This window comes from Fundulus heteroclitus, chromosome 11 (genome assembly GCF_011125445.2).
Source record: "Fundulus heteroclitus isolate FHET01 chromosome 11, MU-UCD_Fhet_4.1, whole genome shotgun sequence".
NCBI classification, from domain to species: domain Eukaryota; kingdom Metazoa; phylum Chordata; class Actinopteri; order Cyprinodontiformes; family Fundulidae; genus Fundulus; species Fundulus heteroclitus.
This window is the reverse complement of record NC_046371.1, coordinates 18,201,700-18,220,532: the sequence shown is the minus strand read 5'-3', so window position 1 is coordinate 18,220,532 and position 18,833 is coordinate 18,201,700. Positions and strand designations below refer to the sequence as shown.

At 41.0% G+C, this 18,833-nt stretch overlaps 1 protein-coding gene across 1 annotated transcript; it reads left to right on the top strand.

The window, feature by feature from the left end:
* The first annotated feature begins 1,387 nt into the window (after positions 1 to 1,387).
* LOC105937375 (serine-rich and transmembrane domain-containing protein 1) lies at positions 1,388 to 18,605 on the top strand. The gene is made up of 2 exons (XM_012878649.3): positions 1,388 to 1,744; positions 17,806 to 18,605. Exon 2 carries the CDS (start codon positions 17,811 to 17,813, stop codon positions 18,153 to 18,155), a length of 345 nt encoding a protein of 114 aa, XP_012734103.2. The 5' UTR covers positions 1,388 to 1,744; positions 17,806 to 17,810; the 3' UTR covers positions 18,156 to 18,605.
* Positions 18,606 to 18,833: the final 228 nt, after the last annotated feature.

Below are 18,833 nucleotides of genomic sequence, written 5' to 3'. Positions count from 1 at the left end.
GGGGGAAGAGAGGGGCAAAAATTGTGATTAAGGTTTTGACATATTACACTTTCTGTGACTTAAAATAAACTTTTGCTGTGTTTTTAGGCAAGCATGCAGCCGGTAAAACTAAAATATCAAGATATCGATTAATTTCAAAAGTGCTCAGACATTTTTGGAGATATCCATTCTCAAAGTGCTTAAAGCGAGCTCGCCTCATCAGCTGAGGAGTCAAGGCTCTCTACACCTGGAGAGCGCGTCTGATTCCCGCCACATTCTTTTCAAGCTCCCGCTGGCTTTCACCACTGAGAGAAAGTTAAACACAGATGTGATTCAGTCAGATGATAGCTAAGAGTTTATTGTAATGCTTCTTTTCTCACTGAACAAATCAGTTTGGCTGAGATTAAAGTTAAGCTTCATGACGGCGTGGTTTTATTTCATTTTAATGCCTTGCTGAAAAGCGGGAGAGTAAATTTGGAAATGAATAATCCGCTCCTCTTCCTCCTCCTCAACTGCTGGAGATCCTCAAGGATTAATTAAACAAAACAGAGCAAAAGTTTGGACTCCACTTTTACGGCTTCACAACTGCTAGGCGACAGAAGTATACTTTAAGGTGTAATGTTTCTTATTACCGCCACCCATTGGACTGGCAGTGTATTGCAGCTTTCTTCACAATGTCGCCACACGTCATAAGGCTAATCTAAACCCTTCAAAGCAGTTGAAACAGAAAGGACACAAGGGATTAATTTTACCCAGCGAAAATAATATTTTAAAAAATCACCAGTATTTAAGGCCAAGGACTTTCAGTGGGAAGGAGATACTACTGGGCCAATGACATTGCAGCAATCCCTCATACCAAGAAGCATCCATGAAGTGACAGCGGAAAGGAAAACTCCCCTTTAACAGGAAGAACCAGGCACAGTGTGAACAGCCAAAGAGTCGAAGGTGGTGATCTGGTCAGATCAGACAAAATGAGTGGGTAGGAACGTCAATATCCAAAAGCATAAAGCTGGAAGAAATGCACAACAAAAAACTTGCAACTACAATAGTAGCGAAAGGCATTTCTGCAGAGTTCTGACTCAACGGGGCAGAATGCACTTCTCAGATTTAGCTTTGTCAAAAATCTTTAAGTCCTGTATCATTTCCTTTCCGTTTGACAATCATATACCGTAGTAGTTTGAATGCTAAGTAGCACGTATTACTCACAGAACGTAATAAAACACATTGAAATTTGTACTTGTCACATGAGCAAATAGGAAAAATGTCAAGGGGTTTTTGACATTTCCGCAAGACGCCGTCTTTGCTCTGGGGATAACGAGCACAGACACGACACGGTGGTAGAGATTTCACCGTTGGCGCGATCTTCATTGAAGGTGATGAGCAAGCAGAGAGAGTAGAGCAGGGAGGGTGGAGACAAGAGAGTCACAGAGAAGAGGGGATGGGAGAAGAATGAGCACTGCGCCGCCTCTTTTCCTTTTCAGCACTTCTCCAGAAGAGGAAGAAAAAAAAAAAAGCAGCCGTCTCCACAGCTCCTGTTAGACAGAGGCATTTGTTTGAGTGTGCGTCCATTCATAGAGGCAGCTAGCATCCGTCAGTGTCCACTCCAGCTGTAGAGCCTGTCCACACTGAATGACAGAGAGGGGCACGGGAAGGAACGGGAAAATCTGTGGGGAGGCAGCTCTATAGTTTACTCTGCCGCAAGCCTGAAGAAGGGATGGATTTCTGCACAAAGTGAGCAAAGAGAAGCCAAACCGCACACATTAAGGTCTGTAACTGTTTACTTTTTTTTAAATCATGCTTTGTGAAATAATTTGGATGCTTCTAATGTGAAGTTTACAAACTGTTTAGGGAGAGTAAATATGAGCAAAGAACGGCGCTAATTTGCTATGCAAAAGGGGGATACCTGGGCTTTACAAACAGCAGCAACGGCAGTGTGGAGATGAGGAAGAAAACCACTGGATATCAACTCCAGTGCTCCGGTGTGTTGCTGCAGTCAGTAAAGAAGGTTAAGGAAAGAGCAGGGGAAAATATTCATGTATGCATCCATTCACCAACTTGGGGGTGAAAAAAAACAACAAGCTTTTAATGGGGCAGTGGGAGGGTGGGGGGGTAAAAAAGGGGGTGATGAGTGGGGCAATTGCATCCCTAGAGGGAGAGGGGGGAAATGAAAGTGTCCTCTCAGAGTAGTGAGAACAAAACAAGGTTTTTGTTTGCGTTTAAGATTGTTGTCTGGCTCACACCACGCACTAAAATAAACAGACAGTAAACAGGCTCGGAGACACGGTGTCAGTATCAAAGTTGGAAGTTGCAGCTACACACTGAAGCATAAGGGGTAATTAACAGATATGAGAGGAAGGTGTAAAAGTAGGCTTCACCAGAGGGTGAATACAAAACACACACACTCACACATCAAAGCAATACAGCTCATTATCCACACTGGCCACTGACCAAAAAAAAAAAAAAAAAAAAACCTCTATTACTTGCTATTCAAACAGATCACAGCTCCTGACAGGCTGCGTGGGTCTAAGCTCATTTCACCTTACTGTCGATTATCATAAGCTTTTTTTTTGCAACTCCTTTGAAACATCGTCCCAATTTGCGGCTTTTTTAAAATCTACGCACTTTAGTGGCCTGAATATCTGAGAGAATCACATAACAGCCCCGCTTACAGAGGTGCCCAACCCCTGCTGCGTCTCTGAGTGCATTCAGGTGTGCTGCCGGGGGATTGTGTCATTCACATGTTAAAAAGAAGAAGAAGAAGAAGGGAGGGAAAAAAAAGCAATGAATAAACTGACAAGGCCATTGTCTGTGGATCCCATCCAGAATCATCTCTTCTCTTCTAAAACTAGGAGCCCTGTTGGTTTCTCTAATGGCAACCCAAATTGGAGGGAAACCAATTGTTGTTTGACAAAAGAAAATGCATTAAGGCCTGTCCTGCTGACTGAAGCGTCACTTTTCTTTACGCTTTGATCATCTCTGAGTATCTCCGACCCCTGCGTGGGTTATCTGTGGTATTTGGGGCTGCAGGAGTTGTTTGGAATTCATGAGGTTGAGCCTGGGGTCTGTTTTCACTTCATTTGACTCAGAAGATGGGATGCTTAACATGGTTGGGATGCAGGCTGCTTTTAACTAATGCTTTTTTAGGATGAATCTGCTATTTGAGCGGAAGTTCCACATCCGGAAAGGGAGGAAAAGTTTTGACATTTATCACAGGAGTGTGAACATTTGCACTGATTACGAGCATTCCCCGTGTCTCTGCTTCAGGCTCGGCTTTTATGTTGTTATTTTTTTAGCCATGCAGCGCAACTACAGTACGAGAAAGTAGGAGCACACACACGCATACACTCAGAGGAAACGACCCAAATGCCGTGACATTTGGCCACATCTCGATCTTGTGCATTATTCATGAGTGAAAGATCTAACACCAGGACTGATCAGACAGCGCAAATGGGCCCCTCTGGGAAGTTTGCATTTCAGTAAATATTTGCAAACCCTACAAGCGTGAATTGTTCCAATTTGAGTTCTCTCAAGAGCTACTTTGTGTTTCAGATCTCCAAAAGTTTAATTAGAAACAGCAGGGAGTCCCAGACGGACTATGTGTGTCTGAATTAACTGATAAAAATAAAATAACTCAAGATTCAGCAGAGAAAAAAAACACAACGAATGAAAAAAAGTTGATAAAGCTGAGTTGTTTGCACTTATTTTGAAGCACAGAATTTACTTCGAAGAGTAAGAGTAAGAAGAGCTTTGTATAAAATAAAATAAAAAAAAGGGGGGTTCCCAGACTTATAAGCCTGCAACCCTCAAAATAACGCTGCCAGAGACTGGCGACCCACTTTTGGTGGGCGGGATTGTTTTTTTCCTCTTTTTTTTTTGTGTGGGAATTATGAGAATAAAGTCGTAAAATTCTCAGCATAAAGTCATGCAGCCTTCCCAGCGGCTTAAAATGAGGAACACTGAGCATCTTGGTAAAGTTGGTAACTTTCGTATTGGTTTCACAAAGAAGGAAATACAATTTCTTTTTTTTTGCACATCAGCATCAAATCATCTCGCAACCCCCACTTTGGGAACCCCTGATTTAAACCGTGGCAGAATCAAATATACAATAGTACACTCCAAAACCTGGTGGGTTTTAAACAGTCAAGTAGGACAACTGTAGGCTGACACGTTTTGGTCCTACTAATCCAAAAAATAGGAATTGAAACAGCAAAACAGGGTTGGGTTTTAGAATTCGCCCAGCATTCTGAGTTAGGACTTAAGTCTCGCAACAATGGGTTTAAGTGACTTGTTTCTAACACAATGGATTGAAAAAAAGGAAGCTTGTTTTTTTTTTGTGTCAATTCTGCATAAAAATGTCGGATTAAAAACAATCAAGTGAATGTGAACCGCAAAGGTGATATTCAGTACCAGAACCAGTGTAAAATTAATAAAATAAAAAAACAATACCTGTTAATAAGTGAGCTGTGATTATGGTGGACAGAAACATCAGTGGGACATGTTTGAACTCTGACTTAATAAATTAAAAAGCCAACTTACAAACAGCAGTAACCATAACATCCTTCTATTAAGAGTCTCTAGAAAAGAGGCGACTAAACTCAGAGGTTCTTCAGCTGGGGTGGTGATTACTGAACAAGGAGCAGGTGGAACCGATTACAAAATGGGAGATCAGTTGTAGGAAAGCGGGAATCAACTGAGTGGGACAAGGGCAATGGCCAGACACAAACAAAAACTTGGAAGTACAAGGATAAAGGGAAAAGTAATTAAACACAGAAGGATCTAACACAAGAGTGACCATATATTCAAGACCAAAAGACTGATGAAAAATTCAATAAACGAAGAAAAAGGAAAGTAAATGGATCATAATGCTCCAAAATCTAGTTCTCTTAACCTAAAGAACGCATCAAAGACTGAAAGCTCAGAACATAATTAGGTAAAAAAAATGTCAACAAATAAAACTACAACAAAAATATAGTCAGTAAAGTAAAGTCAGTAAAGGTTGGATTAAGTTTACTTTCTGTTTAATAACAGGCAGCCTCTTGAGGTCAGGGAACCGTCTGAACAGTGGGATTAAGCAATGCTAATTATTGGGTCGTTGATATGGATTTGAGCCGAGGCTTCTTTGATTTTGCTGTAGAAGTCTATATAAATGTGCCGTAGATGGCTATTATGAGTTGTACCCCTTGTTGGAGGAACATGTTTGACATGACCCATAAACCTCTGTCAATCTGGCTTGTGTAGGGATTAAATTGTGTATGCTACAGTATTAATCGAGTAGGAATGGCAATGATATGAAAGGCTGGAGCAGAATAGTGTGATGGGAGGTATAACGTAGAAAGAAATTATGCTTTTTAGCCTATTTATATTGATTACGTTTAATTAGCGTATTTATATTGAGTGCGCATGCGTGAAAGCAGCATGCTGCAGTTCCATCGCTCCGTTTCGCGTTTTAACTTTTATCTGGAGCATGTAACAAAATAATTTCCCTCTGGGATTATTAAAGTATGTCTGATTCTGATTCTGATGATTCTGATTTAATGTCAAGTTTTTGGATCAAAATAGTGAAAACAGGCATGACTGGTGCTAGGTTTTGCAAGCTACTTAGGCTTTCATATCAAAGCATCAAACTCATTCTTTAAAGCCAAAATCCAAACTGCTAACATTAAAATTATCGTACGGCGTGGTTTACCAGCATTTCTTATTTCATCGCGTTCAGGTCACTGCAAAATTCAAACATGAGGTATGTGTAAAAGGATGATTATCCTTCAATCCGGTCAGGTTTTGACCCAATGTTTGGTTAAAACCACTCAAATTCTTCCCTTAAAACACGACCCCTGCCATATTTAAGGACATTTCTGCAGAAAGGATATATTACAGGGATAAGTCTGAGCTGACTGCATGTACAACAGTGACATTGAAGAGGATTGTACAGCGATGGAGGGGAAGACACGAGAAGAGTGCCGGAGACAGATTGCGAAAGTGGAGCAGAGGAAGCTATGCGGCGCAAAGTCTCAGGAGGAGGTCTGGCTGGATGTACTTCTCTATCATAGGGTGGGGATGTTTAAGGAGACTGAGCAGATGAAGGAGAAGCTCGAGCTTCAGGAGTCGAGGCTCACCGCAAATACAGACGGATGGGAGACAAAACATACCAACGCTTGAATCTACAGAACTCCTGGAAGAGATTTCTCAGCGGTAGACATGCTTTTAAAGGACTTGACAGAGCAGAGGAACCTACGTTGACCAAATAAGGCCTTTCCAGGAGTGAAGAGCAGGAATAGTTTAGTAAGGATGGGCTGCAGGCTGGGGTGTTTAATGTAAGAAGAAATATGGAAATCAGGAAGCTGACAACCCAAACTGACAAATAACACATAGGCTTAACTTATTTCTAGTGAAGCAAACAGGTTTACTCTATGGCTTGATAAAAAAAAAAAAGAAAAAGGACTGAGATTCAGGTCAGAGAGTGCATATCCCAGGGAAGTTTAATGTAAGGGAGCAGTGTTTAATCGATTTCTTTCTTTCAATGGAGCAGCAACAGCTCCAGAAACCTCTGCTTCTGTAGGCTGGCCCTTTGAAGCCGAAGACATTAATTTTCAGGAAGCTTAAAGAACAGTGCAAGAGCAGCAGAAATGACAAAGGCACTCTGAGAAGAGACAAAATATATTTCCTTCATTGGACATTCCTCCATCTGTTTGAGAGTAAAGACACAAGTCGCACCTAACACTGAGTGTTGGGTGAAGAACAAGCTTTGCAGTCTCTAAAAGACACAAACTTCCTTTACCTTCTGTGGGGACGCTCAGTTGGTTGCCAGACGTAGAACAGTACAGATGGCTAAAAAGCAAAACCATGAATTAATTTAAACAGAAAAAAGGCTTTTTCGTTTAGTCAAAAAGATACTCTAATTATAAGGAGGATTTTTCTTTTTAATTTGCTCATTTAGAGCAAATTCTCAAGCTTGGAAGTAAGGGCTGTGAACATATAATTACAGCATTACAAATAAGGTATCAAGGTCATATCAAAAAGGGCTAAAGATTGCAGTTCTACTTGCACATTCTAGATCAGGGTGTGCAACTCCAGTCTGAGAGCTAATTTCCTTCAACTTTTAGATGCATCCCTTTTCTGCCACAGCTGAATGAAATAAATGGCTCACTACCAGGCCCCTGCACAACTTGACCACAGAGGAGGTAACTCAGACACTTGATGCGGGCGTGTTGAAGCAGCGCTGCACCGCAAACTTGCAGGACATTAGCTCTGGAGGACTAGAGTTGGACATCCTTCCTCTTTATCCCTGGCCAAAGTCAAACATTTAGCATCACATCTGGACCAGAAAATGGTAGACTAAATTCAGTTTTTGTTTTTTTGTTTTTTTACAAAAAGGGAGAAAGGCACCCACAGGACCATAGTACTTTGTAATCAAGACTAGATAAATTCTCTAGTGTGAAAGTTGGAAATATTTCATGTTGGATGTAGTGACCACACATTTCACACACATTAACTCCTCTCTCCCAAGTACCTTAAAAACCTCTATGAGGGACCTTTTAGATTAGGAAAAGAAAAAAAAAATCACTTATCCTATCCTCCCGGCAGTCATGTATCTTTACAATATCAGTGTCTTTATGCCCTTTCAGTTTTATGCTTAAAACAAGTCTTAACTGAACGGCCATTAATAGATTTAATAGGAAAACTTTTTGACCAGTCTGTAAGATTTAATTGAATGTGACTTTGTAAAGTGCCTTAAGTTGACATGTATCGTGAATTGGCGCTATATAAATAAAGTTGAATTGAATAGATTTAAAGTATCTTCTAAATCAAAGATTTCAATTTAGAATTTAGTCATTCAGTAAAATAATAAATGAGTTAGATTTAGATAGTGAATCCTGAATTGACCACCCTTTTGAGATTTCTTTGTGATAAATGTTTTTGCATTTATCGTGCACTGAAATGGTTGTAAATTCCTGCAAGACTGTTTGCTTTCTTTTTAGTCAGCTGGGGAGATAACCTTAAGCTTAACTAGCAAGTTGTCTTTTTTTTTATCGTTATAGTAATTTGGTTCAGAATCCAAAGTGAGCAACCACCAAGACATCTAGAAGACCTGGATGTGTTGGTGACCAGTACAGTCAGAGTGACAACTGGACAGACAGGAACGGTTCTTGCAAACAAGCGATTATTCTTCCAGGCAAAAGAGGGATGGGGGTGATGGAACCCCAGAGCAGCAATGCAGGCTGGTTCAGGGAAAATAAACAGTGAGGCACTCTTCCCGCCTATATGTTTGGTGTTCAAACTTTCACCTTCAAGCTAATGAAAGATATTTGCATGCATGATCAGAATTATACCACAAAAAAAAATACCTTTTTGTAAACTCCAGAGACTGAGCAGCTTTTGTTCTTTCTTTGGATATTTTCAATTCAGTTTTATTCATATAGCGCCAATTCACAACACATGCGCACTTTATAAAGTCAAATTCAATAAAATCTGACAGATTCATCAAAACGTTTCCTAATTAAGGATAGAAAATATTTAGCATCAGCCTGCTTGACCACCGCCAGCAGGCAATTCGGGTCAAGTGTCTTGCCCAAGGACACAACAACTGAGGCGGTCAGAGCAGGGAATCAAACATGGGACAAACTCCCACGTGTTGTGAATTGGCACTATATAAATAAAATTCAACTGAACTAAATTGAAAAGGACATTGTCTGGCAGGAGACCCACTTAGTTGTGTTTCACTCAGCAGCTCATCCTCTGGGTTCCATATTTGGACTGTTATGCCTTTTAAAACCAGAAACATTAGCACGTTGCTAAAGGGTAGCTTGGACCCACTGGTTATTAACATTGGGGTGGGGGTGGGGGTGGGGGAACTCGCAGAGACTCAACACCGAAGAGACAATTAATTTGCAGAGAATATAAAAAAGCAAATCTTTCAGTGTATGCAAATTTTCCTCTGTGTTCACTTTGAAAGGAGCAGCATTCACTGCTTCAGACGGTGGGTCACTCTGAAGGTCAAGTATGAAAACAGGGAGTCGCTTTCATCCCATACAGAGCTTGCACTGGATATTAAAGCAACCAATCACAAACGGGACCTTGTTTGTCGAGTGTCAGGACAATGCAGATACGACAACCCTCTCTGGTTTGACTAAAAAAAAAAAAAGTTATATTTGAAGAGAAAGACGGCTTTCATCAGTTTTTATAAGAGATGCCCTGAGAAACCAGCCTGCGATCAGAATGGTCTGATTTTCAGCTTTATTGGCCCTCATCGGTGAATGGCCGCTGGGAAATCTTTTTCCAATAAACGAAGCAGGTCTCGCTGACAACAAAAAGCTTTTTTTTTTTTTTTTTTAAAAAGGAAAACGCATCACCGAGGCATATCAGCTGTTCATTCAGGCTGCTACGACAGAGAGCTAGATTTGGTCGGATGCTGGTCATTTTACTCTTTCACCATTTTGGACTTTTGCTGTTTGGCTGTTTCAAATCAGACCTAGCTGTGGCGCACAAAGGAATCCGCTGGCATACCATGTGAACTGGTATGAAGGCCTGGGCACGTTGCCAGTATCAAGGTACTCCAGTTCCCTGAGATGCCACTCAGATTTTCTGTCATGCTGTTTCTACAGGTTAAAATCTTTTAAATAGATGCCCAAGAGAAAGTGCCGGAATGACCACAGGTTCCTCACGGTTTACACATCACAAAACAGCACAGCCTTTCTCTTTCCCCACTGTCACTGCACACTTCTGATCTGCTGGCAGAGAGAAGGATGCTACATTTTCTTATACCTACAGGAAGGAACAATTTGCCTGTTTTGTGATAACCACTGACAGACATGTAATAAAAATGAGCACCAACCGTATAATATATTGTACCACTGCTTTAAGACTATGATTGGGAAGCTCTTTTCAGTGAAAGCAACAGGTTCACTCTATGCATTCAATCTTTTTTTCTTAATCTGTTCATGTAAAACCCCTCTATTTTAACTCGCGGTAATCTTAGTGTGAGATTCTGACACCAGCCTAAGCTGGAACCCGGCTATAGAAAAAACATTAACTCCAAATTGACAGTGTTCTAGTTTCAAGTTTGAAAACCAGTGAGACTTGCTTATTGTTGTACTCAGTAGTCAGAATAACTACCGTTAGCAATGCAAGCTAATAATGTACATGACTGGATTTTGTATCTTTAACCAATGTAGCAACATGTTCACAAAAAAGGAGTTGTATATGCCTTGGTGAGTTAAAGATTTGCTAAAATATAAGCTGTCCTGAGGACTTTTACAGCAGGTGCCATTAACTATTATGTGCAAAGCAACTATATTGCATTTTACAGCTTGGGGTTGGTGAGCAATATTGGACTTCCCTAGCTGGAATTCCATCTTCACAGGACGTCTGGTAATTTTGCAAACTTGGATCTTATAAATGCCAGCTTCAATAAATTAGGTTTGAAAACAGTAGTTCAGTCAATCATCCAGTGCTTGTCAACATTTTATTAATAAAGAAAAATCACAAAAAAGTCCTGTTGCACTAGTGTTATCATGGGGCAGCACTAAGAAAACTTAATGATCACTGAGGTGATATTTGTTAAGGTCTTTGAAGCAAGTGCAAGCAGTGCTAATTGAGAACATTGCCACTAATATAAATTGAATTCAATTCAATTTTATTTATATAGCACCAATTCATGAAACTTGTCATCTCAAGGCACTTTACAAAGTCAAATTTAATCAGATTATACAGATTGGGTAAAAAAAAAAAATCCAAGTTACAACTTTAAAGTGCAAATTCTAAAACATTTCGCCTTTTGTGTAAAATTAATAACACGCTAATTCTACAGCAGCTGGTTTCTCACATACACAGGGTGTTGTCACCTCTTTAAGTCATGCAAACAATTACTGACCCCATCACAGCAGGGAAGCCCCAAAAATACATATTGAATGCTGCAAATTTTGGCTTATAAAAAATTGCTGTCAGAAGGTCAAAGCTTTTCTAAAAACAGAAACTGAAAATCTGCCACAAAGCTGCATTTCTACTTAGGATGCATTATTGTTTAGAGTTACCGTTCTAATATCCGAAACAGAACAGAGATAACTGACCATGAGATGGCCCTATAAGGGGTCATATACCTTTAAGAGAAAAGACAGCACATAGGCAGAAGAGAGAATAACAACTGGGTCTTGCAGACTGCGGTGGCACGCTGATCTGCCGTCTGATGCAAGGTTCCTCTTCAAGGAGCAATTTAACTCACATCTTGACTTGAGCACTCACTCCTTTCCTTGAAATTCGGGGGTAGAGAGCACGTTATGTCACAGATTTGATTAACAAGTTTGTAGGGGACATACAGTATCCCCTACGAAAGGGGAAAAAAACACATTATTTAAAAAGAAAAAAAAACTTTTCCTTCAAATTATCCTGGCGTTCCATACATGAGACGTGCTTTTCCTTAGGAAATTAAAAACCAGCGGTATTTACCGTGTGTAGGCGGGCGTGTGAACGCAGGTCTAACCTCTTCAGACTCTCTGGGACTGCACGGCTTGCCCTCTTAAAGTAGATTAGCTTGAAAAAGAACTGCGCGTACATCGTTGCCTGGATACAAAAAGCATCATTAGGCGCAATTATCAGCCACTTCAGTCCACAATAAACAAGCTTCATCACTGATTTGAAAACAACACATAACGCAGGACTGCAGTGTATACAGAGTAGCAAAGAGGGGTGTGGAAAGAAGGTGAGGGCAGAGGTCGAGACCATCAACAGGTGTCAGAGAGGAAGACCTCTTGTCAAAAGATACGTAAGGATATATTTCAAAAACAGATGGTTAAATCATTTCAAGAACAAATGCTGTTTCCTGTATGTCTGTGCGGCTACCGTTAATAGTCTGTACAGAAAGAAACTTTAGAAAAAAAAACAAATGATTAGCCCAGTTTGCCTACAGGGAGCATTTGAAAAAAACAACAAGAGTTGGGGCAAGAGAGTGCCCAGCTGAAAAAAGAAACAAGGCAGCCCAACTCATCCATCCTCATTATGCCGTGTGCCTGCCTGAAGCTACTTTGGGCTTCAAATTAAAGAGTTCTTGTCAAATACACAAACCAGAGAGAAAGAGATGAAAGGAACTGCAATAAATGCTGAGATGAACCAGTTTGGGGACAGAGAGGGTTCGCTTAAACTTTTCTGCAAATCTTCTTCCACACAAATTTAGTAACACTCCCTAAAAAGTTCTATAATCCCTTATAAGTACGTTATAAAAAGGCTTCATAATCCATTTGATGAAATTCTCAAACTCAGGGGAGTGACAATGATAGACGATATGTCTCTATTTGGAGAATTTAGGTTGAAGGAGCCCTTAATGTACATGGCTGGTAGTTGAGTAGTTTTCTAGATTTGCTGTTGCGTCTCTTCTCACCTTCTATCTAAAACACAAGTTTCAGCTACAGTCTCGTTTGTTGGAAACGAGTAGGTCGTGTCACAACTACTCACATTTTTGTTTCTGTCATATCGAATGGTAAAAACAGACTTTCGCTCAGTTCTTTCTGAAAAGGTTTCGACGCCGATCCAGGAGTCTTTGTCAATTCTTGTGACTCGCACACGAGCAACCTGCAGTTGGAGCGCTGCTGCAACGTGCCAGTGAATTTCAAACCCAATAACACTCTCAGAGAAAAACCGGTTCATCCCAAAGACAGAATACCCAAACCCCAGGTGAGCGGTGTTGTGTATGCGGTCCAATGCAGCGAGGACTGCTCAGAGTCCGACATCGGAGAAACTAAACATTAGCTACATTAAATACATGTCACAGCACAGGAGGGCCAGCGGCTCAGGGCAAGATTCAGCAGTCCTCTTGCACCTCAGGAACAAATGGCACTCTTTTGACGACAATGATATCCAGATTTTGGGAAGGGATAACAGATGGTTTGAAAGAGGGGTCAAAGAAGACATCTTGGTCATCACTAAGCAGAGGGGGAGGATTGTGCTTCCAACTCCCCAGTGTTTACAGCTCAGTCCTCCAACACATTCCTAAGAGATTACATCAGCAGTCTGGTCATGGTGACGAGGTACTCCACTCACACCAAGCCATAGCTTCCAACGACCCAGGACAGTGACAGATGGGTCGTTGATTTGCATCTGACATAGAATGCACCTAGGAGGATGGGCCGCCATATGCTTGGAAATACCAGCGCTCCAACTGCAGGTCGCTCAAGTGAAAACCACCAGGATTGACAAAGATGCCTGGATAGGTGCCGAAACGTTTTCAGAAATACCTGAACGAAAGCCGGTTTCCTTTGATTTAAGTCCTTTTGCAGCTTAGGTAATGGTACGTAATTTATCCAATACTGTTAAGATGACCATGTTGCCACCAAATAGGAGTAACCAAGTGATGAAATTTAAAGATATGAAAGACCAGGGTTGGCTGTATATGGGTAATGTTTGCTGAAGTGAATTATAATTTCTCTTGTTCTGTGCACAGATTGATCAGTCTAAAGTCGGGGGTGGGGGGTAATAAATTGTGTCAAGCATGAATCTATGTTATTTAAGACCCTACACGTATAATTCAAACGAGTATGTGTTTCTTGCTGTTGAAACTCCAAGTTTTTTTTAATGTTTGGTCATATTGACCTAGTAAAATATGCTTTTCCAGACAGAGCAAAATGGAAACTAGATGGGTCAGTGGAGTATGATCTTTGGCCAGACTGTTGTCGAATTGAACGGTAAAAGCAGACTCCAAGTGCTGACTGAGAGGTACCAGCCGAACAGTTTTACTCTTTTTAGAGAAAGGAGGTGGAGTAGTGTTCACCGACAAGGGCACTGGTGATTTGGTCTGTATCTTTGACAATTATGTCAAAGTGGTTCCTACAGAGTTCCAAGACAATTTAAGGGAAGAGAGACAGAAATATGGAAGAGAATGGGCAGGAAGGTTGTTCTGGGCAGGTAATATCCTTGACAGAAGAGCTAGCCAGTAGGTGAACCAGTTCATCTGTAAACAATCCAGTGGCGTTAGGGTGAGGTGGACTGAGTGCTGATATATAGCAGGAGGGAACAGGTTGACTTTAACAGTGTGGCGTTGAGCTGATGTCTGGAGGTATCTTAAGTAGCAGGAGGATGGTGAAGATGATGTGGCAGCTGAAGACATAAGGTCCACCCAGGGAAGAGAAATTGTCCAAGTGCATTCTCCTAAGGCCACTGGATGCTCACAGTTTCTGGTCCACCATCCTACTCAACATCAAACATGCAGATGTGTGAACAAGTTATTTGGTTTTCCATGGTAAATACATTTTTCAAAGTAGGCAAGGCTTCCTTCTTTGTACATCTACTGAAAGATACAGTTGAATCCCACTGTTTCCACATGGCTCCATGTGCCATTTAGAAAAAAAAGTAAATATTTAATTTCGGAACAATTATTCAAGTTTAGAAAAATCTATATAATTAAAAAAGATTATTCTTACATAGTCAGCCTCAGTTATTTGCATTAACAATTCCAATAAAATATATGTAACTGGATCCTATTAAATATGTATTTTATATTTCTTATGTTAATCAATACATGACTTCTGCCTACCTGGCTGTAAATATGACGGTCATTTCTTTTAGCCACTCCTCAAAATAGGAAACACAGGAGAACATATTCAAGTTAGGATGATGTATGTTAAACAAAATAGCTGTTTCTCTTAACTCACTCATGTCTATACAGTCAGAGTCTTAAAAAAGAGCTAAAACAGCTTAAAAAAGGCTAGATGAGGATCCACGCTCATCTTACACATCTTATCTTACAATGAGGAATATAAATTAGGGACCCTTCAAAGCTTACAGTTTAAGATTATGTTACTGCAATGAAATAGATTAAATTCAAGAGTTTTGTTTGTTTATTTTATGCCTGTGTTGGAATATGTTCCCAAAATAACTTTTTTTTTTTTTTACATGTTGCAAAACCTTTGAATACATTTGTTGGTAAGAGTTTACAGTGTACCTCTGAAAGCTAATACACAGAGAGTTGCTTTCCAACATTTATGTATTCTTCATGCTTTGAATATGTATTCCTCAAACTAAACAGAGCGAGTAACTTGGTGTGTGTGTGTGTGTGTGTGTGTGTGTGTGTATTCAACAGTTTTCGGCAGTCCAAAGGCAATTTAACATCCACCTGCAAATGGGAATCAATGATGATGATTCCTAATGTTTCTAGTGAAACATTAGGAATCATGTTCCTGGGTACACCTTATGTCTTCAGCTGCCAATCAGTGAAACACTAAGTCTAAGTCTAAGTCTGTCTAAATCTAAGTCTAGATTGCCAGCTCTCTGTCTTGCATGTTAATCCGGAACCTGATTTAGTCTCTGATTTAGACACAAATCTAAAGTTCTGTTTGTACATTTTCTACGTACTCAGGCCAGGAGTATTTATTATGACAATCGGTAACAACTCTAGCCATCAGAAACTGTAAACCTTTCCAAATTGCATTTAGTGTTTTATAGTGGTTTTTTTTTTCTATTTGCGACCTTTACCTTCCACACATAAATATTGAAAATGCTCCGTTAATGGGGGCCCACACACGCAGTTAATGCAGTTCAAACGGCTTGCAGAGACAAAAATATATATATATATATATATATATATATATATTTCTCCACTCTCCCCTAACTAGTGACCAGGAATGAAGGCAATGTGGGCCATGCTGAAAATAAATAATAAAATGGAGAGAAAGGGAGGGGGGGGGTAAGGGAGGACAGAGCTGACAGATAAGAGCAAAGTGAGCACACACACCACCGCAGGATGAAAAGTGTGTGCTGACCTTTTGCTTTCATTCTTGTCATGGTCATTTATTCCTCCCTTTGAAGTGTCTCTCTCCTCGCTGTCATAGATCAAGTCAAGACACAAGAGCGCCGTGAACCAAATACAAATCAGCCCCTCGCCTTCCTCACAAACGTCTCCTCGGTCCTCACACTCAGTTCCGAGCAGTGATTTGTGATGGAACATTACGAACAGTATTAATACACAGGGGGAGGAAGGCTGGCACTTGGTTGTCATTGTGAAAGCTGATTATGAGGGTTTAATTTCATCAGATAATGCCTTCATTTATGAGCAGACACTGCTGGAGGCAAAAGCTCTGTGAGGCTTTCAACGGGACAAGAGCTCCCCCTGCTGTTCTTTGAGATAGTGGGTAAAAGTTGGTCCATAGCTGAAGTAGGTTTCTTTTCCTTATAATTGTAAGGGGGAAAAAAAGTTATTAATTTAAGGTATCTTGAGTTTACTGTCCTGATCACCACACAAGATCTTTTTAAAATGCATATTTCATACCCATCTCTGTGGAACTGAAAAAATATCTTTCTGTGCGTAATTTGTTATTTCATCTGTAATGATCTTAATACGGCGCCGTATAAAACACATTCACACTTTATCCTGCTACTACTACTAGCTTCAATGCATCTTAATGGGATTTTAGGCGATTAAACAAAACATACTCCTGCATAATATCTAAATAGAAGTAAAACGGTGTATGGCTTTCTACAGTTTTTTTTTTTGCATATGAAAATCTGAAAAGTCTATAGCTGTAAACGTCAAGATACAGAGATTTTATTTTTACAAAGAGGTTAAACTCAGTCAGATTGCATGGAGAGTGTCTGTGAGCTTCAATTTTCTATTCTTACCAGAGGTTTGCAGTTAAGTTTAGTTCTTTATTTTAATAGGACCAGTATGGCAACTGAATCTACTTTGATCTAAACTTTGATCTAAATTGTTCCAATGCAGCTTCAGCAGTATGGTGAGGGCCATTGTCCTGCTGGAAGGGGAATCTCCTCTCTAATGTCAAGTCCTTTGCGGCCTCTAATCTCTTAATCCTTCCTGAATTGCCCTGGATTTAGTTTAACCATCGTCCTATTACATTTCTACAGCGTTCTTATGCCAACTTAAAAAAAAGCTTCCTCACAGCATGATGTAACCACCATTTATCACACTTTGGCTGTGCATTGCAAGTCTTCAACCGCACAGTGTTTTGCATCCATTCCTTTTACATACCTGCAGGCCTGGTGCCCATCTCCAGCGGTCATTGGGTGAGTGGCGGGGTTACCTGAACAGGTCGCCAGTCCATCACAGGGCAACCAATCATGCACACACATTCATGTCTAAGGACAATTTAGAGAGAAACTGGATAACCTGGAGAGAACCTATGCATGTACAGGGAGAACATGCAAACTCCATGCAGAAAAAAAACCCAAGCCAGGATTCAAACCTAGGACCTTCTTACTCCAATGCTGCAGTACAAACAACTGGTCCACAGTGCTGCCAAAGTATGGGAATTTAAATTAAAAGCAAATTTTTTTGGTCTCATCTAACCACTGCGCCTTGTCTGCTATGTCTCTTTCAGCACATCTTCTCTGGTCTTCTTTAAGTCCAGAAAAGACTCGAAATTAGGATTTACGATGGTTTCTTTCAATAAGGGCGTTGTTCCATGAAAGGTCAGATTTGTGCAGTGCACCGGTAAAGTTCAAGCAGTAAGAAGACTCTCGCACTGTAGGTGAAGTTGGTGATCCCTGGTTTTCCTAAATGTCATCTTCTGTTCTCCGAGGCTTGAAGGAAGACATCATTTTAATAAAAGGTTGTGTGTCATCAGAGGGAATAGCTCCAAAGTCAAGAGTGCAGGAGAAATCCAAGTTTCCTCTCAGTACAAGTAAAGGTTGATTTGGAGATTGAGCGAGTTTTGATTAAAGCCCTTTTTGCCAGCCAATCTGACATTGCGAAAAAGTCTCTGGCAGCTCCATCAGTAAAATAGAAAAGTTGCCTTGAGGTCTTGAAATAACAACGTTGAACTCTTGTGGGGTTTCTGCTGCATAGCAATCAAATCTCATCTCTCTTTCTCTCCCTCCATGTCAAAATGTCAGCCAGGATGTCAGGAATGGACGTCCTGCTGGTGGACAACAACAAGACTGGAGTCGCCGCGATAGACAACGGGACCTTTCTCCGTTTCTCCCCGACGTCTGCCTCCACGTCGGCGGGCGCCTCGTCCCCGGGCGCTCGCCAGGGCAACGTCTACGTGTACGTGTGGCTCTTCCTCGGGCTGCTGGTGTTCCTGCTGACGCTGCTCATCATCTCCCTGCACCGGCTGAAGAACATAATCTCCTCGTCTTCCTCGGTGCCCGACTGCAGCAGCGAGGGAGGGAGCTCCTTCACCAACATGGAGATCTGCAGCATCTCTTCTCAGAGATCCACCATCTCCGCGCTCTCCACCTGAGGGAGCTCATAGTGTGCAGACTCGTGTATAAATGCGCTGCTTTCTCTTCACAGGCCGAGAATGCATGCACACACACACACATACACACACACTCAACAAAATAAACTCTTGGAATAATATCCTCCAATGCATGCATATTTTAATCCTGGAGGTTCAGTGAATCTGGTGCGTATATGCAATCTGTATAGCCACCATGGAGGTTATAAGGGTTGAAAGTCGACATATCCTGCTAAACCTGACCGCAGCTAAGAGAGATGAACGTGACGAATGCTTTCCCATTGTAGGGAAACGCAAACAGAGACAATTAGCCTTTGTTTTTGTTTTTCTTGACGTTTTTCTGTCACATTTACTTTGGAAGCTTTGTAAATCATTCCTGATACCGTCTGTCAATTGCACTGCAAAAAAAATTCCGCATCCTGAAATATTAAAGATGTCTACTTTGTAAAGAGGTGTGTGCATCTGCTGCAAATACTTTGTACAGCCTGACCCACGAGGCTGCATTTAAAACTGGCACGTCGCCCCCACGGTGCGTGCAGACAGGAGGGTACACAGAGGAGAACGCTGAATGATGGTTGCGGAGTTTTTGAGAGAATCGGAACATACAGAACAAGTCCAAAAGCGGCATAAACTTCAAGATTGACCGACGGGTCTGCCGGCGATGCCTTCTCTCGCCTGTCA